Genomic DNA, 23,974 nt, shown 5'->3' on the forward strand with positions numbered 1-23,974 from the left:
GTATGACTTATGTACATCGATTTTACAGCTGAATAACAATTTCATATTGAACCACAATTGACATGTGAGCCTGCAAGGCACCAAACAAACCCAGAAATTCTGAGAAATATTATTCACGTATGCATCTAATAAACAAGTTTTGGAACATGTCATGCACACAGCTTTGTGCACAACGAACTGCAATGCTGGTCATATCAGCTCTTAGCACTGTTTATACTGTCAGGGCTTACATTAGTTATTTCAACACCAGTAACCTTGAAGTATAACAATAATTATGCAAAAACTGTACAAACTATTCATGATATATGCATTTTTCAAAGCCTTGCGAAAAGAAAGAAGATTAGGGTTTAATCTCCCTTTGATCATGAGATCATTGAAGGTGGAATACAATCTTAAATTAGGGAAGGATGAGGAAGCAATTTTGTTATCTCCTGAAAAAATGAACCATTCTAGCATTTGCTTTAAGAGAATTAGGAAAACTACAGAAAACTAAATCTAGATGGCCAGATACAAGATAAAAAAAGTTACCAATACAATGTTAAAGTTTAATCTCCAAAGTAATATTTTTGTATGAAATTTTATTTTACTTTATACTAAGTGAGGAAATATAAATTCCATTCCACCATGCATCTTTAAGAATTAACACATGGTTATTGCCAGCAGGTTTATTTTAAGATGTGACTTGTAGCTGGCACTCATAATATAATATCTAAGGGCATATGAAAGAGAGTGAAGAGGTTTAAATGTTGGTGTAAATTCAGTAATTTGTTACATGAAGTACAGCGCAAAGCGTCTGTCTAGCTATAGGGATTACTACTCATTGTGTATCACCTCAATGTATCTTGTAAAGAAACTACAGACATTTAAATCAATTGATCATTATGCATAATGAGTAATTGTTACTCTGCCTGAAATTTGAGGCTGTGGCAGAAGAAATAATTTCAAGTAAATTGTTAAAATTGGGATGCTGCTAATCACTTAATGTGAGGCACTTTAACAAAGGTTTCGCAGCTGCAGGAAAAAAATAAATAAATAACAAATCAAAAATTTATGGGAGGTGTGCTTGTTTCTTTTTAAAGGTGGTCGTCTGACAATAGCTGAAGGTAAGGAAGAGATTATGAACAATAATTTTTTTCACTTAGTTCACAACTTAATCTAGGTGCACCCAAGCTTCTTCATGCAAAACAAAAGTTTGTTAAGGGTGACATAATATAACATGTAGTTGGAAGCAATTTTGATACCATTTGTAATGTGAGATCCAGTGTAGAAAAAAAACTATGAAGAGATTAATACAGGAAATCCGGGATCTGTCATTACTCATCCCCTGGACTGCAAATGGCATTTCAATGGTAGATTTAGGCATTCTGTACAGGTTAGAGAGGGACCAGGGAGGACACAGTGTTACGTCAATCCCTTCTGTCTTTCACTTTAACTGAAACTGAGCCAGTGGGATTTACTTTACCTGTTTCAGGGAAATAAGCTTTGTCCTGTGTCAAGAGGGACAAAGGCAAAAGGGCAGTTCAAATGTATGGCATAAAATGGTATGGCAGCAAGGGGAGGAACGCCAAGTGCACTCAGTGTTTATGCCTGGAAGGCCTCATTCAACATGTTGAAGAAGCTATTGTGACAGCTATTGCAACGAACAGGGAGTAACAACTGCAGATTGTGGAACATGTTGGGACAAACAGTGCCTGTTATCGGGCTCCGAGGTCATATTTGGATCATTCCAGTGACTAGCAGAGAATGTTAAGAAGACTGGCCTTGCTCACAGAGTTTCATCAAAGCTCTCAGTTTGTGGTATTATACTTAAAACTGATTGTGGCCCCTGAATCTGAGTCAAGTGGAAGGGCTGAACAAGAGACCTTGAGGGTTCTGTGACAAGCTAGGCTGCGACTTTCTGGATTTGCATCATAGGACTGAGAACTTTAGTGTTCTCCTAAATGGGTCAAACTATAGTGTACTCCTAAGTGGATCAAGTTTGTACTACACATCAGAGACTGCTAGCCAGGAAGCTAATTGCGTGGGCACATTAAGGATTTTTAACTTGGGCAACTCTATCCAGTCCAGATAATGACATCTGTGGGACATCCAGAAGTATAAGTGTAAGGTCAAGAATAATGCCCCCTACAGGCAAGAGTGTTAAAATCTTAGTAGTTAGCTTCCTTTGCAGCAAAGTGCCAGAGTTGGAAGCACTCCTGAAAAGAAATGGAGCTTACATAATACTGTTGTTGTTGTTGTGGTCTTCAGTCCTGTGACTGGTTTGATGCAGCTCTCCATGCTACTCTATCCTGTGCAAGCTTTTTCATCTCCCAGTACCTACTGCAACCTACATCCTTCTGAATCTGCTTAGTGTATTCATCTCTTGGTCTCCCTCTACGATTTTTACCCTCCACGCTGCCCTCCAATACTAAATTGGTGATCCCTTGATGCCTCAGAACATGTCCTACCACCTGATCCCTTCTTCTGGTCAAGTTGTGCCACAAACTTCTCTTCTCTTCAATCCTATTCAATACTTCCTCATTACTTATGTGATGTACCCATCTAATCTTCAGCATTCTTCTGTAGCACCACATTTCGAAAGCTTCTATTCTCTTCTTGTCCAAACTATTTATCGTCCATGTTTCACTTCCATACATGGCTACACTCCATACGAATACTTTCAGAAATGACTTCCTGACACTTAAATCAATACTGGATGTTAACAAATTTCTCTTCTTCAGAAACGCTTTCCTTGCCATTGCCAGTCTACATTTTATATCCTCTCTACTTCGACCATCATCAGTTATTTTGCTCCCCAAATAGCAAAACTCCTTTACTACTTTAAGTGCCTCATTTCCTAATCTAATTCCCTCAGCATCACCCGACTTAATTAGACTACATTCCATTATCCTTGTTTTGCTTTTGTTGATGTTCATCTTATATCCTCCTTTCAAGACACTGTCCATTCCATTCAACTGCTCTTCCAAGTCCTTTGCTGTCTCTGACAGAATTACAATGTCATCGGCGAACCACAAAGTTTTTATTTCTTCTCCATGAATTTTAATACCTACTCCGAATTTTTCTTTTGTTTCCTTTACTGCTTGCTCAATATACAGATTGAACAACATCGGGGAGAGGCTACAACCCTGTCTTACTCCCTTCCCAACCACTGCTTCCCTTTCATGTCCCTCGACTCTTATAACTGCCATCTGGTTTCTGTACAAATTGTAAATAGCCTTTTGCTCCCTGTATTTTACCCCTGCCACCTTTAGAATTTGAAAGAGAGTATTCCAGTCAACATTGTCAAAAGCTTTCTCTAAGTCTACAAATGCTAGAAACGTAGGTTTACCTTTCCTTAATCTTTCTTCTAAGATAAGTCATAAGGTCAGTATTGCCTCACGTGTTCCAGTGGTTCTACGGAATCCAAACTGATCTTCGCCGAGGTTGGCTTCTACTAGTTTTTCCATTCGTCTGTAAAGAATTCGTGTTAGTATTTTGCAGCTGTGACTTATTAAACTGATAGTTCGGTAATTTTCACATCTGTCAACACCTGCTTTCTTTGGGATTGGAATTATTATATTCTTCTTGAAGTCTGAGGGTATTTCGCCTGTTTCATACATCTTGCTCACCAGATGGTAGAGTTTTGTCAGGACTGGCTCTCCCAAGGCCGTCAGTAGTTCCAATGGAATGTTGTCTACTCCGGGGGCCTTGTTTCGACTCAGGTCTTTCAGTGCTCTGTCAAACTCTTCACGCAGTATCGTATCTCCCATTTCATCTTCATCTACATCCTCTTCCATTTCCATAATATTGTCCTCAAGTGCATCGCCCTTGTATAGACCCTCTATATACTCCTTCCACCTTTCTGCTTTCCCTTCTTTGCTTAAAACTGGGTTTCCATCTGAGCTCTTGATATTCATACAAGTCGTTCTCTTATCTCCAAAGGTCTCTTTAATTTTCCTGTAGGCAGTATCTATCTTACCCCTAGTGAGATAGGCCTCTACATCCTTACATTTGTCCTCTAGCCATCCCTGCTTAGCCATTTTGCACTTCCTGTCGATCTCATTTTTTAGACGTTTGTATTCCTTTTTGCCTGCTTCATTTACTGCATTTTTATATTTTCTCCTTTCATCAGTTAAATTCAATATTTCTTCTGTTACCCAAGGATTTCTACTAGCCCTCGTCTTTTTACCTACTTGATCCTCTGCTGCCTTTGCTACTTCATCCCTCAAAGCTACCCATTCTTCTTCTACTGTATTTCTTTCCCCCATTCCTGTCAATTGTTCCCTTATGCTCTCCATGAAACTCTGTACAACCTCTGGTTCTTTCAGTTTATCCAGGTCCCATCTCCTTAAATTCCCACCTTTTTGCAGTTTCTTCAGTTTTAATCTACAGGTCATAACCAATAGATTGTGGTCAGAGTCCACATCTGCCCCTGGAAATGTCTTAAAATTTAAAACCTGGTTCCTAAATCTCAGTCTTACCATTGTATAATCTATCTGATACCTTTTAGTATCTCCAGGGTTCTTCCATGTATACAACCTTCTTTCATGATTCTTAAACCAAGTGTTAGTTATGATTATGTTGTGCTCCGTGCAAAATTCTACCAGGCGGCTTCCTCTTTCATTTCTTAGCCCCAAGGTACAGAAAACTGGTTGAAACCTGAAATTTACAGCAGTAAGATTTTTGAAGAGAATTTAAGTGTTGATCAAAAAGATAGGCTTATAGGAAATTGAGGTGGTGTATTTGTCACATTAGACACTCAATTCCACTGAGATAGAAATTAAAGCTGCGTGCTAGATTGCTTGGGCAAGTCTCAGTATCAGGGGTGGGCATAAAATGGTAACTGGATCCTTGTGTCACCCATCAGACTCTCCTACGAAGGTAACCAAAAACTTTTGAGAAAATCTCAGTTCCCTTATATGTAAGTTCCCAATCATACTGCAGCCATCAGTGGAGACTTTAATCACAACAATCAATTGAGAAAACTACATTTTTGTTAGTGGTGGGCATGACAAGACAATCTGTGAAACCTTACTAAATGACCTTGAAACCCACTCATGAAGGAAATGTGTTAGATCTAATGGCAGCAAATAGATCTGACCTCTTTGGGATGTCCACATCGAAACTGGTATTAATGATCATGATGTAGTTGCAACTACAATGATTACCAAAGAAAAAGGACAACTAAAAGTGGCAGACTGATATGTGTTTAGAAAACTAGATAAAAAAGTAATAATGTCATATCACTATGAGGAACTTGAAATGTTCAGCACAGGACAGGAGCATGTAAATGAACTGTGGCTCAAGTTTACAAGAATAGTTGACCATGCACTGTTTACATGTGTACTCATTAGAACAGTTCATTATGAGAGGTACCCTCCATGACATAAAGTCATTGTTGAGAAACTTCTAAAGAAGCAGAGACTACTGCATAAGACATGTAAAACAAGCTTAGGGCTTTAGTTACAGAGGTGCTGAATGAAATGTGTGAAATCGCCAATGACTACCACAGCAGAATATTATCAAATGATCTTTCACAAAACCCAAATAAATTCTGGTCATATGTAAAGGCTGTTAGTGGCACCAAAGTCAGTGTGTAGCCACTTGTGGATGAGAGATACTGAAATTGAGGGTAGCAAAGGAAAACCCGAGAGAATTGCCCCAATTAAATCTTTATATCACTGAGATGATGAGTGAAATAAGTATGCAAAATCCAACTTGCTCTTTTTTTCACATGACGTACAGAAATCTTTAGATCAAGGCAGTCAGGTAGGTGGAGTATTTCTCGATTTCCAAAAACTGGTTGACGCAGCACTACATCTATGTCCATTGTCTAAAGTATGATCGTATAGGGGGTATATAGCAAAAATTGTGACTGGACTGAGGACTTTTTGGTCAGCCGGATGCAGCATTTTGTCTTTGATGGAGAGTCATCATCAAATGTAGAAGTAACTTCAAGTGTGTCTCAGGGAACTGTGTTGGACCCTTGCTGTTCATGTTGTATATTAATGGCCTTGGGGACAATATTAATAGTAGCTTAGACTTTTTACAGATGATGCAGTTATCTATAGCGAGTACTGTCTATAAGAAGCTGCAAAAATATTCAGTGAGATATTTATAAGATTTCAAACTGGTGCAGAGACTGGCAACTGGCTTTAAATGTTCAGAAATGTAAAATGTAATATTGTATGACTGTGACATCAGTGAGTCACAGTTGGAATCAGTGAACTCCTACAAATACCAGGGTGTAACACTTTGTAGAGATATGAAATATCACATAGGCCCAGCCTTTGGTAAAGCATGTGGCAGAAAGTGATTTATTGGTAGAGTACTGGGAAAATGCAATCTGTCTGCAAAAGAGATTGTTTACAAATCACTTGTGCAACCCATTCTTAAGTGTGTGGGTCCTGTACCAAATAGTACTAACAGGGGATATTGAATGTATATAGAGAAGGGCAGCACAAATGCTCACAGGTTTGTTTGACTCATGGAAGAGAGACACAGAGATGCTGAAGAAACTGAAGTGGCAGACTTTTGAAGGCAGATGTAAAATATCCCAAAAAAGCCTACTTACAAAGTTTCAAGAACCACTTTTAAATGATGATTCTAGGAATATACCACAATCTCCTACTTATCACTCACATAGGGATCATAGAGACAAGAATAGATTAATTACAGCACACCCAGGACATTTAAACAATCATTCATGCCTTGCTCAATATGTGAACTGGAATGGGGAAAAATCTAAATGACTGGTACAATGGGATGTGCCCTCTTGCCATGCACTTCACAGTGATTTGCAGAGTATACAAGTAGATGTAGATATTTATGTATTGGGTAGAGAGAGCTTTCAAGAAACTCTTTCCAGTGGGTACCAACAAAGGAAATGAGAAAATTAAGAGACAGAGATAGAATGTTTAAAAAAATACTGAAAATGCATCTGGATGATTGTGCATTATTTAGTTCACTGAAATAATGAATCAGAATGAAATGCAGCTTTGTTTTGTGATGAGACTGACAGATTGCTGATTTTCATCAGTGATGATTTGGGAAGCGAAGAAAAGTAGGGCAGCCATAGTATTGAATGTTTTAAAGATTTAGGGTCACTGTTGCTGGACTTCGTCTGAAAAGAGCTGTTGAAATACCTGTAATTGGGACCTGGTAACAGTAATGTAGTTTCTCTTTTTTAATAAAGCCAATTAATCAAGATTGTAGTGCTGAAAAAAATATTGATTACATGGAGAATTATATGCAGTTTGTAATCCCACAAAATATCTCTCGCAGCCTGTTCTTTTTCCAGCATGATTGTAACTGCATTTTTTGGTGATGTTTCTTTGCAACTTCCTAATTATCTCATGGTCTGGGATGCGAATTGTTGAACAGTGTTACTTGCTGCCACTCAACAGTTGGAAAATTAAAGTATTTTCAATCAGTACACAGTTACAATGTGCAGATGTAATGTAGATGTTTCAGACCCAAGCAACACTTCAGTATAGTTGGCTGAGCTATTCAAGTAGATCTGGAATTTCTCTCCTTCTGACTTATGTGAACAGTAAGCTATTCAATTGTTCATGTTGGTTTTTCTTTAGACACCCTTGTCATCAGTATCAATGTTGGGGCTCACTGGCTTGTAGAGCTGTGAAATACTCATAATGTTATCATTAGTCCACATATGATGTACTTCCATCATATAAGTGTGTAATCATTTCACAAACTACACTATTTCTGAAATACTGCCCCACTTACCCTGTAAACTGGTATCATCACTGTTTGAAACTTGGTTAAATCAGCCTTCACTCTCATGAGAGCAATGGCTGCAGTTGAACAGACAACTTTGCAGTTGCCCTTTGTTTATATTTCACCCACATGATGTATGTTCACATCTACATCCTTCCTCTGCAAACCTCTGTGAAGTGCATAGTAGAGAGTGCTTTGCATTGTATCAGTTATCAGGGCGTCTTCCATTTCCGGTCACATACAGCACATGGGAAGAATGACTATGTGAATGCCTCTCTAATTAATCTAATCTTGCCTTATCTCTACAAGAGTGATACATAGGGTTTATAGTATGTTGCTAGGGTCATAATATGAAATTTAAAACTGGTTCTTGAAACTTTGTGAGCAGAGATTCTAAGGATAGTTTGCATCTATCTTCAAGTATCAGCCAGTTCAGGTTCTTTAGCATCCCTGCGACACTTTCGCAAGCGTCAAACAAACTTATGACCTTGAAGTTATAAGTAAATTAGCATCTGACTGCAGGGATGCTATTCAGTTTCTTCATTGCTTTATCACAGTACCAACTTCAGACGCGCAAGTGAACAGTTCCCATTTAATGGTGTGGTATATATATAAACTGTCCATTTGATGGAAGTTGGGAACCTGCTTATCAGCATTATTTTGGTATGGAAGTAGGGGACCGGGATAAGTCTTGGGCTCCACATATATGTTGCAGCATATGTCCAGTGACATTGAGGAATGGCTGAAAAATAAGAAACAATCCATGGCTTTTGCTGTGCCTATGGTTTGGCGGGAGCCCACACACACACACACACACACACACACACACACACACACACACACACACACACACAGATGACTGCTATTTCTGCTTGACTCCACTTATATTGGCGGGATTGTCTATGAGGAAAAGAACAACAGTTCAGTGCCCGAATCTTCGATCTGCTAATTGACTCATTCTGCATTCAGATAGTTTACCAGTTCCTACTCCACCCAAAAATTGTGCGTTTGAAGTAGAAAATGATGACAGTGTGGAAGAAGAAGAAGAAGAAGAAGAAGAACCAAACAAGCCTTCTATATCCTGTGACACTGATTTTGAGGGAAAAGATGATAAACCACACAGACTAAGTCAAGTGGAACTGAGTGCTCTTATTAGAGACCTTCGCCTTTCAAAAGGGAAGCAAAAGTTCTTGGGTCTCGACTACAGCACATTTCACTTCTCGAAAGTGGTGTCACAATTTCACAGTGCAGAAAACGTCACGTGGAACTGCTTTCTTTTTTGCAGAAGAAAAACAATACTGTTGTTTGCTGCAACATTAATGGCTTGATGAAATCTTTGAATTTGGGTCATGATCCAACTGAATGGAAGCTATTCAAAGACCCCTCCTAACTTAGTTTGAGAGCAGTGTTGCTTCACAATGGCAACCGTCTTCCAGCTATTCCTGTTCGTTATGCTGTTCACATGAAGGAGACATAAGCAGATTTGACAGCCCTCTTGGACTCAATCAAATATTATGAACACAAATGGAAAATGTGTAATGATCAAAAAATCATTGCCATACTCTTAGGAATGCAACTGGGTTATACAGAACATTGCTGGTTCTTATGTATGTGGGACAGAAGGGTTAGGAAATCACATTACATTAAAGCAGACTGACCTGCAAGAAATCTTACCCTTGTGAGCAAAATGTTGTTGCCGAACCTCTCATGGAGCGAAAGGAGGTCCTCCTTCCACACCTGCGTATCAAGCTAGGTTTGATGAAAAATTTGGTCAAAAGTTTGAACCAAGAAGGACGGGTCTTTAAGTATATATAGGAGAGAAGGGTCAATCCATATGAAGTGGTCCAGCAGTGGTTGCTTGATCATTTTTAAATATTTTAATTTTTTTATATGTGATTGCCCTATATTTGAGAAGTTCAAAATAGTTTTTTTATTAATTTATGTTGCACCCCTTTATTGGATGGTGGCCATTTTTATTTGTAGGCGCGCAACGATTTTTCAGTCTGGAGACATAAGCAAAAATTTGAATATATCTGCACTGGGTCAAGTTACAACATTGCAATTGACATGATTGCTTTTAGAAAAGTGTCATCTACAACATTGTCTATTACACAAAATACCCTAAATTCAAAAATAACCAGTCCAAATTACCTCCAAAGTTTGGTATCCAAATTTTCAAAAATCCACATTTTAGGCCCAAAAATAATGAACAAGGAGTGATATGAGTGTCTATTTTTTCCTGTAGTTAGATATAATATACTACTAGCCTCATATAGAGCAAGAACTCATACAAATGTTCCTTAATTTTGGAGGTCTTATTCCATATTACAGAAGCTGTCTGAAGAAATAAGTGTTCTTAATATTCACCACCAGGTTTAGGAACAGCTGCTTCTCGAAGGATGTTAATTGAAAATATTTATTTTAAGTATGCCAAAATAATATAAATGTTAATTTCAGTGATGTTTCCACTTTTTGTATGTAATTCAATACCTTACTTCAATAATAATTGATTATATCCCACCAATATCACGCATGAATAGGCAACAGCCATAAGATCAGTTGTAGAGTAATGTGAATTATCTCTTCATTTTCAAAAGTTCATATCTTTGTTCACAGTCAGATATCAACATTGAAATTTTTACAGTACCTTGCTATCATATTGGTGTACAAACTGTGCAAAAATCATGCTTTTATATTCAGTTACATCTGAGATAACTGACCCCAGACTTTGTAAAACATGAAAATTTTCAAATTTCAAAAATTCATAAAAAATTATGGAAACATTTGTAACTGTTCTTGCTATAAATGAGGCTAGTAGTGTGTGATATCTAACTATAGGAAAAAATAGAATCTCATAAATCACTCCTTGTTTGTTATTTTTGGGCCTAAAAAGTGGATTTTTGAAAATTTGAATACCAAACTTTGGAGGTCTTTTTGACTGGTTATTTTTGAATTTAGGGTATTTTGTGTAATAGACAATGTTGTAGAGGACACTTATAATGTCAGTTGCAATGTTGTAACTTAATCCAGTGCAGAGAGATTCATATTTTTGCTGTCTCTAAACTGAAACAGCGTCGTGCGCTTACAAACGAAAATGGCCACCATACAGTAAAGGTGAAAGGTAAAATTCCTTTAAAAACAATTTTGAACCTCTCATTATAGGGTAATCACATATTAAAAATTAAAGTATTTAAAAATAGTCAAGCAACCAACTTAATTTTTATTTGACTGAACCAGAAAGTTCCAAAATCAAGTGATGCAAAAGTTAAGAAATGGATTTTTATCGGGCTACAAAGTTGAGAACTTGCAAAGGATCCTGCATTTGACCAGGTTTTGGAGGGGAAAGGAAAGGAAGCTTGGGAACCCTTCAAGGGAGTTATTCATGGATTTTTAGGTAACAAAAGAGATGATAACTACACTCAGTTGGTGACTATGCTCCTGTAAAAATACCATAAGCTTGGATGCAACATGTCTCTTAAAATCCATTCTATCCACTCCCACCTAGACTTTTTCCCTCCAGTTGTGGAGCTGTAAGTGATGAACATAGAAAAAGATTCCATCAGGACATTTCTGTTATGGAACAAAAATATCAGAGCCATTGGAAAGAAGTAATGCTTGCGGATTACTTTTGGTCTTTGTTTAGGGATGCTCTGGAACTCTGTTACAAGAGGCAAGCTAAAAGATTATGATCTCATGTGGCCACCACATGATTCTTTTCAGACCCAACCATCTGCAAGGTATTCTTCCAGCAATTTAGAACTCTTAAAATGTAACTAACATAAAAAAAACTGAAATATGTTTTCAATGTTTTGAGTATATGTAATTAAAATGTATCTTTTTCTCTTAATCCGCCAGTATGAAATACTTCCACCTAGTGTGTATCACAGAAACTAGAGCCAAGGAAAATTTATCATTGTCATCTACAAAAAGTGTGAGGTTACTATAAATATTGTATACAACACCAGTAATATCCATTCCATGGGGCACACTAAAAGTTACTTTGTTGACAACTCTCCATCCAAGATAACATGCTACGTCCATCCTACCACGAAATCCTCAATCCTGTCTTTATACCCCTTACAACTGTGCTTGTGACAATAAGCATAGGCATGGTACTCAGTCAGATACTTTTTGAAAATGGAGAAATGCAGTATCTACCTGACTGCCTTGATATCCTACCATTCAGGATGTCATGTGAAAACAGTGGGAGTTGAGTTTCACGTGATTGACGATTTTGGGATCCACGCTGGCTGGAGGTTCTTCTGTTCGAGATATCTCATTATATTTTTGCTGAGAATGTGTTCTAAAATTCTACAGTAAATGTATGTCAATAATATTGGATGGTAGTTTTATGGGCCACATCTGTTACTCTTCTTGTAGATGGATGTGACAACTGCCTGGCTCAGATTTTTGTTCAAGGGATCTATGATACATCTTAGTTGAAAGAGTGGCTAACTGAGCTGCAAATTAAGTAAATAAGCGAGAAGGGATTCCATCAGTCCATGGAGCTTTCTTCAGTTTTAGTGATTTCATCTTTTTCTCAACACCACTGACACTAATATCTAAGTCACTCATCCTTGCAGTTATGCAAGAATTAATTGGGGCATTACCCCTGAATTTTCATTTGTAAAAGAACGTTTGAAAACAGAGTTCAGCATTTCCGCTTTTGATTTGCACCCTCATTTCCAGATCCTATCTCGACCATAAGGGTCTAGATATTAATTTTGGTACCACTAACAGACTAATGACTAGAATTACTTTACAATACGTGAGAGATTGTTCAATAAAATTCAGCTGCAGGAGTTGTCGAAGACTTACAGCACATCCACCTTGATGCCAATTGTGTTTCTTCAGCATATCCCTACCTGTAGTCCTATGCTTTGTTTACAGCTATTATGCAGTAGTGTCTGTTTTTGAAATGTATGCTCGACTATTGCATACTACAGACTTCCCTGTAGTTGGGCTCAGGATTTGACAGTGTAATTTTACTAGGGCATAGAGCATACACAGCTCAGCGTTTTAAGTATTGATTATCCTCTTTCTAAATAGGGTAATGAGAGTATCACAAGCACTAAAGTTAAAATGAGATTTTTCAGAATTAATCAGATGTTCATACGAGGAAGAGTATGCTGTGCCCCAGTTTTCAGATAGTGATGCTTACTATCTGCAGTTAACTACAAATATTGGAAAATCCAGGATGGAATGTAACAATATTTAGACACACACACACACGACTGCAGTCTCAGGCAACTAAACCCACACTGTGAGCAGCAGCACCAGTGCATGATAGGAGTGGCAACTGGGTGGGGGTAAGGAGGAGGCTGGGGCAGGGAGGGGGAGGGATAGTATGGGGGGGTGGGGTGGACAATGAAGTGCTGCAGGTTAGACAGAGGGCAAGATGGGGGGGGGGGGGGGGGTAGGGGAATGTAGTGGAAAAGGACAGAAATAAAAAGACTAGGTGTGTTGGTAGGACCAGGATTCAACCCAGCAAGCCACCTTCGTAGATGTTGACCTCTACCTCAAAGATGGCTACACCAGTACCTCCGTCAATATCAAACCTACTAATTACCACCAATACCTCCACTTCGACAGCTGGCAACTGTTCCATACCAAGAAGTCCCTTCTGTACAGCCTAGCCACCTGTGGTCGTTGCATCTTCAGTGACTAGCAGTCCCTCTGGAAATATACTGAGGGTCTCACTGAAGCGTTCACTGACTGCAATTATCCTCCCAACCTTCTACAAAAACGGATCTCCCATGCCTTATCTATCCAGTCTCCCACTGCCTCCCGAAGCCCCACTATCAGACCACAGAGGAGCATTCCCCTCATAACTCAGTACCACCCAGGACTGGAGCAACTGAATTACATTCTCCGGCAGGGTTTTGATTACCTCTCATGCCGTGAAATGAGAAATGTTCTGCCCACTATCCTTCTCACCCCTTCCACAGTGGTATTCTGTGGTCCGCTGAACCTACACATTATGCTCGTCCATCATTACACAACCCCTGCTCCCAATCCCTTATCTCATGGCTCATACCCCTGTAATAGACCTTGATGAAAGACCTGTCCCATACATCCTCCCACCACCACCTACTACTCCAGTCCAGTCACTAACATTGCCTATCCCATCAAAGGCAGGACTACCTGTGAAAGCAGTCATGTGGCCTACTAGCTAAGCTGCAACCGCTGTGCTGCATTCTATGTAGTCATGACAACCAACAAGCTGTCTGTCCACATGAATGGCCACTGACAAACTGGGGCCAAGAAACAAGTGGACCACTCTGTTGCTGAACACGCTGCCAAACATATCCCCCACCAACACCAGCTTTTCTGAATTGCACAGGTGGGAACTTTCCCTACGTTCCCGTAACCCTCCTGGCCTCACCCTTTGTTAGTCACTGTCCTCACCCATCCAGCCCCTTACTTGTTCCCATTCCAGCACTACACAACCATCATTCCACCACCACACCCAGTCTCTTCATTTCTCTCCTTTTCCGCTGCTTTCCCCTTCCTCCCCTCCCTTCCTTGCCCTCTGTCTAACCTCCAGCACTTCACTGGCCACCACCCCCACCACACTATCCCTCCTTTCCCTGCCCCAGCCTTCTCCTTACCCCCACCCAGTCGCCACTCCCGTCATGCACTGATGCTGTGCTTGCAGTGTGGTTTCAGTTGCTTGAGACTGCAGTCTCTGTGTGTGTGTGTGTGTGTGTGTGTGTGTGTGTGTCGCACCCAGTTGGCGCTCCCATCATGCACTGATGCTGCTGCTTGCAGTGTGGTTTCAGTTGCCTGAGACAGCAGTCATGTGTGTGTGTGTGTGTGTGTGTGTGTGTGTGTGGGGGCGCGCGCACGCGCGCATGCATGCTCATACCTATTGGCGACAAAGGCCTTAGTGACTGAAAGCTTTAGTTGTGAGAGTCTTTTCGTTGTGCCTATCTGTGACCCAGCATCTCCTCTATATGGTAGCAACTTGCCTTCTCATAATATTGTAACTATACCCGGGAGGGGGGGGGGGGGGGGGGGTGAAACATGTCACTTGACAGCTCACGTGTAGTTGGCTATGCTGCGATTGCGTGGTTGCATTAGCTGCCACCGCACACGCCCACAACTCCAAAGTACGTTTTGTAAATGTAAGCTACAATTAACGTTTATACGTAAGTACAACATAGTACATTTTTCTAACAATGGAGAGAATGACGACGGAGTCTAAGTGCGTGATAGTATATGAAACAGGGAAATAACAACACCTGAAGTCAATGACAGTATCCATGAAAAGTCGCTCCAAATTGTTACCGTAATAGCTACATGCAAAAGTTGTATAATAATGTAATCCTAAGCCTACCAAAGAACACAGTATCCGCACTCATAGAAAGAAATAAAGCAAAACACGCCTAGCCTACTTGATTGCAGAGAGAAAGAATTAAGTCTGTATGCATTTACACTCACCAATTTATGATGTGGCGCAATTCCATCCAGTACTCCTTCACTTTCATTGGAATCGGTTCCAAAACCATTATCTTCATTATCATCATTGACATCATCATCATCATCATTATTACGAGAAACCATTAATTGTTCATTTTGATTTATAATCCCGTCAATAGCCTGTGCTTCTCTTATGAGTTTAGCAACGTGGTCTACTTTCTTCCTCCATGAGGTAGCGTCTACAGTAGCAAGACATTCACGTGACAGCCGTTCCACTTCTGTTATAGTTGGTCTTGTTGGTACTTCTAATGTACATCTCGACTTCATTTCAACAATTCAAATGGATTATAATGGTAGTGATAAAGTGGTAGCCTAATTACCAAGTGACCCAGTTCGCTTGCAATTTCATCCACAAGGTATTTAGGCATCACAGGCTTATTCTGTTTTACGAGCGAGTGTAACAACGGCTTTGTCATGCTCATGTCAGCAGCAATGTCTCTCATCTGCAACCACTGCACCATAGTTTCTTTACAGTCACTAGTGGTGGGAGTTATATCACAGAATGGTATGGTGCATTGTCCATCACAAACACTGTCAGAACACTAAACTGGAGCAACAAATTTTTAAACCTCTGCAGAAACCATAGGTGGTCCATATCCTCATGATAGTCACCGGTTTTTCTTGATCGAAAAACTGAAAGCCCTTCAGGCACAAAGCCGTTTGAAGATCCTGCATGGGTCACAATTAATCTGGATCCTCTTCCTGTTGGCTGATGGCCGCTGCTATTCGGAGTATCATTTGTCCAGCATTTCTCAAATGATACTCCAATGTTGATCCAGGTTGTGTCTAACCACATGACTTAATGTATGTCCTTTCCTACAATTTTGTGTAAGAAAGTGGTACAAGCTGGAACGACGTGAGCTTTTTCGAGTAACAGTTTTCGTCCATCTAACTTTTTAAAATGGAAGCCCATACTTTTTAACACCATCTTAAGTGACGTTTTCCCCACTGAGAAAAGTTCACTTTCTTTTAAAGAAGTTAGCAACTTCGCTATTGTGGGGTATTCTTTCCTTCCGTAATATCCGGATATGTGTCATCGAATTGCATTGGGTTGGAAAGAATCAATATCTGTAACAGGACGAGGCTGCTTTTTTTTCTTTCCAGGGGTACTGAGAAACACACTGTTTTTCCCACAGGGACTTTCTTCCAGACTGCTTACTTCAGCGTCTTGTAAGTCTTGAAGTAGCATCCCTTTCCTTATAACTGTTCTTTGACCGAGTCCTAGAGTTTTCCAGAAACGATCTAAAACTTTATTGGTGGAAATCGACGCATGCCCATGAGCAGAAACAAATTGTTTTTCTTGCTCACAAAACTCATGCATCCTTCGTAGCAATTCCAAAGCCTGACTATTTAATGGCACTCCATGGCACAATGGATTATTGCTTGGTGAACGGCATCATTTTGGTGCCATTGTTTCATAAACAGAAACTGTAGTCAAGGCAATAACAGAACACAAAAGCAGGTTGTCGCGCACTAACGTACAATGTTTACACGGAAGCCAGCAACGTGGTAGCGTCGACGCCAGAACTAACTTTTATTCGGTCCTGTTAGTGGTTCAGAAGACGCAGCGCCTCACATTTCTCACTTGTTTGTCAGTTACATTGCCAACTTTACAGCGTTTGGAGAGTGACCTTGAAGTGACATGTTTCGGTGTCCCAGGTATACAAATATTGCATACATGCCCATGTTATATGCCAGGTAGATAGTAGCAATTATTTTTTGAGAACTAACACTTCTGAGGTGGCAGTCAATTCTAGGCATCATCCGGATGATGAGAAAATTTTTAGTGCAAGGATTCAGCTGTCGAAGGGGAAGGAGGATAGACGAAAGGTGGGGATTGAAGGGAATTCTGAGCCAGTGTCTTGTGTTTAATTCTGAACCTCTCTGTAGGGTCTCGTGTAGTGAGAGGTTGTGGCACTGCTAGTGGTGGTCTGTCCATCAACAATATGGACATTAAATTCAGTGGCAATTTTGGTGCATTTTCACGACACCCAATTTTACCAACTTTCTTTTCTTTTCATTATAAGCAATGCGAACACCATGAGGAAAAAACAGTTTCTTGTCTTCGTTTACTGTTACTCATTTTTTGATGTTACATGTTCATCAGCAGATTTCTCTATATTACTCTTAACAATGCTTTTGATTATTTCTGTTGCCGTCTATCTTGTGCAGTACAGCTGGTGTTTTTACAGTTTGTCATCTGCATTTATTTTATTTTTGTTGGTGGTACCTAGTGGTTCTCAAATTATTGCAACATTTGCTGATTCAATACTAACTAGACAAGTAAAGGTATCCCTTTTCAAATCTGTGCACTGCTCTGTGAAAAACTGTAGAAATAATTAGGTCAAAAGCATGTTCCACAGCAAGGAGCTATGATGCATTTGAATGAAAAATTGGGACAGAAATTAAAGACTGATTCACTGGTGGGTAGCTAATTTTTTAATGATACCAGAAGTGTCAGAGGTAATAAACTGCTAGAATTTGCCAAGGAGACATTCTTCCAGAAGAAAAGCAAATATAATAAGGATAGCCTTTGATCAATTTATAAATTCAAAGGGTCATAAATCAGTGAGATACAGAGTACAAATGGAGATACGTAACTAAAAAAGAGGCAAACATATCAGGCAGAAATTTAAGAATAGAGATCAGAATTCTTTTTAAAAATTTTGAAGCATACAAAGTTAAATTAGCAAAGAGTCCTGCATATTAGACAGTGAAGGCAAAAGGGAAATGATTTAACAGAGGTGCTTTAGCAAACAACAGAGGATAAAAGAGGTGCTTTGGCAGACAACAGATGATGATGCAGATATGAAAAATGCAAGGAAGACTAAAACCTCAGTTGGAACAAGGCAACTATTGGAGAGATGGCAAGAGTTCCAAGTAAAACAAACTTATGCTGAACCAAACAAAACTTTAGGAAAGTGGCTCCAAGCAGATGTGATTAGGTACAATGAAAACGTGGTAAGGGAAATAATCAAAGAGAAGTCTCAGAAAAGTAGATAGCTAATAATAAAAATAATGTTGCAACAGTAATGCTAGATGCGTAAAAGGCCATTCGAAATATGAAAGGAAAGGTCTCAGGAGATGACAGCATCTTAGTAGAATGTTTACAGCTGGAGGAAAGTAATAAAAAAGGAACTTACAGAATTGTTTCCAATATGCCTGCAGTGGATGGCAACACACCAAAGCTGAAACAATGCTATCATTATTCTACTTCATAATAATTTGTGCAGCGAGTCCAAAGTGTAACAGTGCTGGAATTGTTCCGCTTCATGTCGAAGGAGACAACCAAAACATTTCATGAAATTGTAGAATGGAGTAATGAGTGTGAACTACTATTTTTATTAGGAGTAAGTTTCCTTGAAAGCTTTTGAAACTGTTAAAGAAAAATGCCTCCCTCGAGAAACCAGGCTTGCATAACCACACGGATGTGCATAGATCACGAATTACAATCTGAACAGGCGGCTCAGTGTGCTTTCTCTATGCCTCACACACTGTTGTGATTTAGCTAACCACAACATTTTTCTAAACTGCATGAAAGCGTAACTATTGCATTGCAGCTGAAGATGTTCGCACATGTGAGAGACCAAACTGCTTTGATAATGAGCTACCCTTCTTTCTTTTTGGTAATAAGATCTCTTGAAACCCACAATATGATGTCCCTGGACTACTAGAAAACCTCCAATATGTTTTGCAAGAGCAAGAATAGAATCTGCCTTGTCATTTCTTCTAGTGTTGTGTGTATTTAAACATGTCTTGTGGTAAGAAACTGCAAAGAAATAAACTCTTGATCGTTAGTTTAGGTTTGTGTCTCTCACAACACTGAACCATCTTTTTTTGCTTTTCTGATTCACCAGAATTTTAAGGTTATCAGATCTACCACAAGAATTTGTTCTTTGTACTTTCTGTAGTGCTGTTTTAATTGACTCTTTATGTAGAAACACATTAATCTCAGCAGTCACTTTTGTGCCAGTTGCATTTGTATTAGATGTAATAATCCTGCTTAATGACTTTCTGATCCTGTCAAGAACTTTGTCTTCTCCTACTATTGTTCCTGACTGGCAAAGCTTTCCCATGCAGTGTGTACTTGTTCATGACAGTAGACATGTAACTGTAAGATTTATGATTGCATACTAAGCGTGCATGATAGAAGGCTGTGATATGGCAATAAATAGGCAGACCACCATTACTGCCAATATACTGACAGCTCAGAATACTCTGAGGCATGATGTCTGAAATGGGAAAGCAAGAGTACATTATGGATGCTAGACAACAAGTTTAAAAAATGAGTTGTTCGTATTAATGAGGCACGAGCAAAATATTCTCAACCTAAGAGAAAAAAGATATTTAAGGGATATGTTTTATAAGCTGTTCATCTTCAAATTCAGTAAATTTAATTTAGTGACTTTCCAGTCTTTTAATACTGTCAATAAAACAAGGTTTGCCAGGTTCCACAAAGACAAATTTAATTCATCCATTGAGTGGTTGTTTGTCCACTCAACCAACTCTTCAGGCTTGGAAATAAAAAATAGGCTCTGGGAACCAAATATGATGGATGTGGAAATTCTTTGAAGCAAAGATAATCAACTTTTGCAGCAAAAAGTTATGAGAGAGTATTATTATCATGGAAGATAACTTTATCCTTTGTAAGATGTGGGTAATAGTCCTGAGTAGCAGCCTTCTACTTTTCTAGCAATGAAGTTTAATTCTCGTCAGAGATGTTTCTGCCATTATGGATATAGTGTGTGATTACCACATCAAAAATCCCATTACATGATAGCCGTGACTTTTTCTGCAGATGGGGCCATTACTTGTTTCATTGGTGCTCTTTGTGTTGTGTCAGCCACTGTTTAAACTGCTTCATTGTCTTTGACCAAGTGACGTGGCCCAGTGGTTAGCACACTAAACTCGCATTCTGGAGGTCTACATGTGGTCATCTTGAATTAGGTTTTCTGTGATTTCCCTAAATTGCTCAAGGCAATTGCCGGGACAGTTCCTTTGAAGAGGATGCTGCCAGTCTCCTTCTGCATCATTTCCTAATCCGAGCTTGTCGTCCGTAATGACTTCACTGTTGATGGGACGTTAAACTCTTAATCTTCCTTCCTTCTTAGCTTTTGAAATATACCCTGACTGATGTTACACCTATTTTTTTTTAAAATATCAGCAAAACTCAGCAATAGTTCAAAAACTATTGAACCACAAAATAGGAATTTGGTGAATGACAAACAGATGAAATGTCCATTAAAGGGAGAACTTTGCCATTCCAAAAGCTGTGAGTGATATGTGGTGGACGTATGCTATTAAGATCTTTGCAATTTCAGAAATCTTATATGCTTCAGTTAGAAATGTTGAGTGTGTCTTTGTGTATTTTTCACAGAATTGTGTCAGCTTTTACCCACCCAGAGCACAAATAATATCCAGTCCATGCACTGCCACACTTAAAATTTAGCAGTCATCTTTCTAATTATTAAAAATGCTATGGAACTGTTTAATGTCAGAAAAGAGACAACATTTGAGTTTCAAAATAGAAAGAAGCAATTAACATGTATCTGATACTTAAAAATCACACTTTCAAAAGTGTTACATTTTTTCAGAAATAAGTTCTCTGTGCTATGTGAAAAACTTTTAGACCATCCTTTGTTGTTTGTCCAATCTCCTCATATGCTGTTGGCAGCTGGTAACAATCACCAAACGAAGTAAATTATTCCAGTTGCTAATTTCTATAACAGTCCAAAAAGGTATGCATAACTTATTTTTGGCTCAAACTGACTGGTACTTCATGTCAAAAATTTAAACTATTTAAATTACATTTTTCTTTAATATATGTATCGTTTAGGAAAAGAGTCTTATAACCACATAATTTTTTGCTCATGATTTGTTATTTTTTTTAATTTTTTTTTTTTTTATGTTTTCAGATGATCGTAAGGATTCGGATAGTAATGTAAGCAAGAAACTGAAACTTGAGAAAATATTTGAAGAAAATGAAACTTGGGAATGAGATTTTCCTAACAACAGAACCTTGCAGTGGACAATAAAAGTGTTTTTTCTTGAAGTGTTTGTTGTAGTTTTGTACTGTTCTTGACATTTTATACTGTTATGAAACAACAGAATCAGATTAATGATTATATGTCAATCTGATTAAGATATTTTCTATTCGTGAACTTTTTACTTCTACTTTTATAAAGAATTTTAAGTTTTTAAAAAGTGTGAAGTTGTATTGTTCTAGTTTTAGAGACAGAAGACCTTTTGTCTGATACCACCTTCTCCAGTAATGGAAAGAACAATATCCATATAAAACTTGTCATAAATAAATCATCAGCTGAGTACAGTAGTGTAAGCATCATTTAATCTCTAATATTACTAAATCTCCAACATTGCAGGAAAGTAATATCACCCTGTTGAACGTTTACTTTCCATATTTCACTACATAAATGTAGACAGTGTTTTTGTTTCATGTTGGTAGCAATACTGTAACAACAAATTGTTCACATGTTGTATCCTCTGAAATAATGGATATTGTATAAACAGTTTCAGTAAAACAGATTTTCCAAAGTAGTTAATGTTGTTTGTGCATATAGTCCACTTGCATATCTGTTATTAGTGTTTTCAGGTTCTATTTCATTCCTTAATCCCTCCTGTGTTATGCTCAGTTTGTGCAAAACGTTAAGCTAGGTCAAACTATTCTGGTGTGTACAATGTAAGGAAGAAAGTAACTTCTGCATGTTGTGTCACTGCCAAGTTACATAGCTGAATGACACTTGGAACACGCATAGAAATAACTGCTACCATATGTTACAGAAAGTAACTGAAATAAGTATATAATAAGACAAACAGAAATGACACATTTCAAAGACAATGATTTTACTGAAGTCACTGTAATTTATGATGGTTCTCTGGACATTATAAAAGGTGGGACATGGTTTTTAATAGGGTATGTGATCACCACATACGGTAGTGTGTGCTGTGCAACGTACTCCCAAGCTGCCCAAAGGAGTTCTTTTGATAAGACATTTCATTCTTCCACCACTACAGCCATTGGTGCATATGGACATCCCACAGTATTTCTCCAGTGCATCCATATGTGCTCAATGGAATTTAAGTCATGGGGACAGTCAGGCACGTCAGTTCGCTGAATATCCTCTCATTTCAAGAGCTCTCCCACCTGTGCAGCTTGATGCAGTCATGCACTGTCACCCATGAAAATGAAGTCAGGGCAGAATGCATCTGTAAAGATCCAAAGGGGGAGGAAGTGCAGTGTTACAACAACATTGATTGCTGAGTGTATCGTGTTCAAAGGTTTGCAGGTAGTATGATGATGCTATACATTATACTCCCCTCACCATAACATCTGGATCACTAAAATGATGATGTTTGACAATATTCCTGGGTGCTACGGTGAGAGGTAGGATCACGTAATGCACCCAGGAACATTGTTGAATATGCTTGTTTTGGTGGTCCATGTGTTGTGATGTGGGGAGGCATAACATTGCGTAGGCATACAGACCTCCAGATCTTCGAACACAGTACACTCACCAGTCGATGTTACCTTTTGCACCTTCCCCACGAGTATTTTTTCAGGGGTGCATTCGCCCCTCACTTCATTTCCACGGATGACAGTGTGTCGCAATCGCATCAAACAGCGCAGGTGGAGGAGCTCTTGGAATGAGAGGATATTCAGTAAATGGACTGGCCTGCCCATTCCTCTGTGTTAAGCCCCTTGAAGCATATGTGGGATGTATTGGGGAGAAGTATTGTAGCATGTGCACATGCACCAAAAACCAATCAGCAGTTGTCAGGTGGTGGAAGAATGGAACAACCTATCACACGAACTCCTTATCAACTTTGTGGCCAGCATGGGCGCACGCTGCATAAAATTTTGCACGCCAGTGTATTTCTAAATAAACTTTTAGTATGGTAGCAACAGATCTATCATTATGAATGATAAGACCGTCTGCCCACTTGAAATGGTACTAAGCCATTGCTTTTGCGATACACCTCTCGTTATTTATTGGATAAGTACCACTTATTCCAGAATTAAGTGATGAAGTAAGGGGGGGGGGGACACAAAGAAAAAGTCAGTAAAACTTGGCCTTAGGAATGTAATAACCTTATTGCTACTAATACCACAATGCCAGTGTTCAATGGTCCTTGTCATTTTTCTGCATGCTAGTATGTCATAAAATCCATGTTCTCTACCTGCAAAATTATCATACCAGGCACTTACCTGGAACAATCATAAATATGACTGTGGAATAGAAGCACTACGTTTGCTCACATTTAACTTCCATTTCACTTTATTTCTGCTTGTTTAGTTTGTAACTAAGCCACTGATTGAGCTCTCTTAGTCTTCTTTGCCTCATGATCAGGAAATATTATTTTATTGCCTGAGAGCTTTCTTCACTGTGTTTATATGTCAATGTATTCAGCTTAGGGAATGGGTGTGAGGAAATTTCCGTAAAGTATATGTTCTGGCATAACCACAAGCGCCGGAATGAAGATGAAGAACCCAATTGAAAAGAAGGCGGTGAAACGACATCAGCCAGTGATGCACTGATTAGGACTGCACTACGACAGGAGCGGCCTCTACGAGAGCAGAATATAAGTGCCCCTCCTGCCAGCCTCGGCTGCTCAGTACCGGCTCAGTATACGGACAGGCCTAGCAGAGAATGCTACGATAGCAGTTATTAGTGATCCACAAACTGTGTGTCAAACTTGTATGAACATTATATATAGCAAAGAACTCGGATGTATGTTGCATGTTGCCCATTGCTTGTGA

The 23,974-nt window shown here is 39.0% G+C and overlaps 1 protein-coding gene across 1 annotated transcript in view; it reads left to right on the plus strand.

Moving 5' to 3' along the window:
- The window catches only part of LOC126457806 (poly(A)-specific ribonuclease PARN-like), a 300,822-nt gene extending 279,064 nt beyond the window's left edge, over positions 1-21,758 (plus strand). The window contains exon 14 of the mRNA XM_050094420.1: positions 21,114-21,758. Within this exon, the coding sequence (XP_049950377.1) occupies positions 21,114-21,196 (83 nt within the window). The 3' untranslated portion in view covers positions 21,197-21,758. The remainder of the gene's footprint in view (positions 1-21,113) is intronic.
- Positions 21,759-23,974: the final 2,216 nt, after the last annotated feature.

Source organism: Schistocerca serialis, chromosome 2 (genome assembly GCF_023864345.2).
Source record: "Schistocerca serialis cubense isolate TAMUIC-IGC-003099 chromosome 2, iqSchSeri2.2, whole genome shotgun sequence".
NCBI classification, from domain to species: domain Eukaryota; kingdom Metazoa; phylum Arthropoda; class Insecta; order Orthoptera; family Acrididae; genus Schistocerca; species Schistocerca serialis.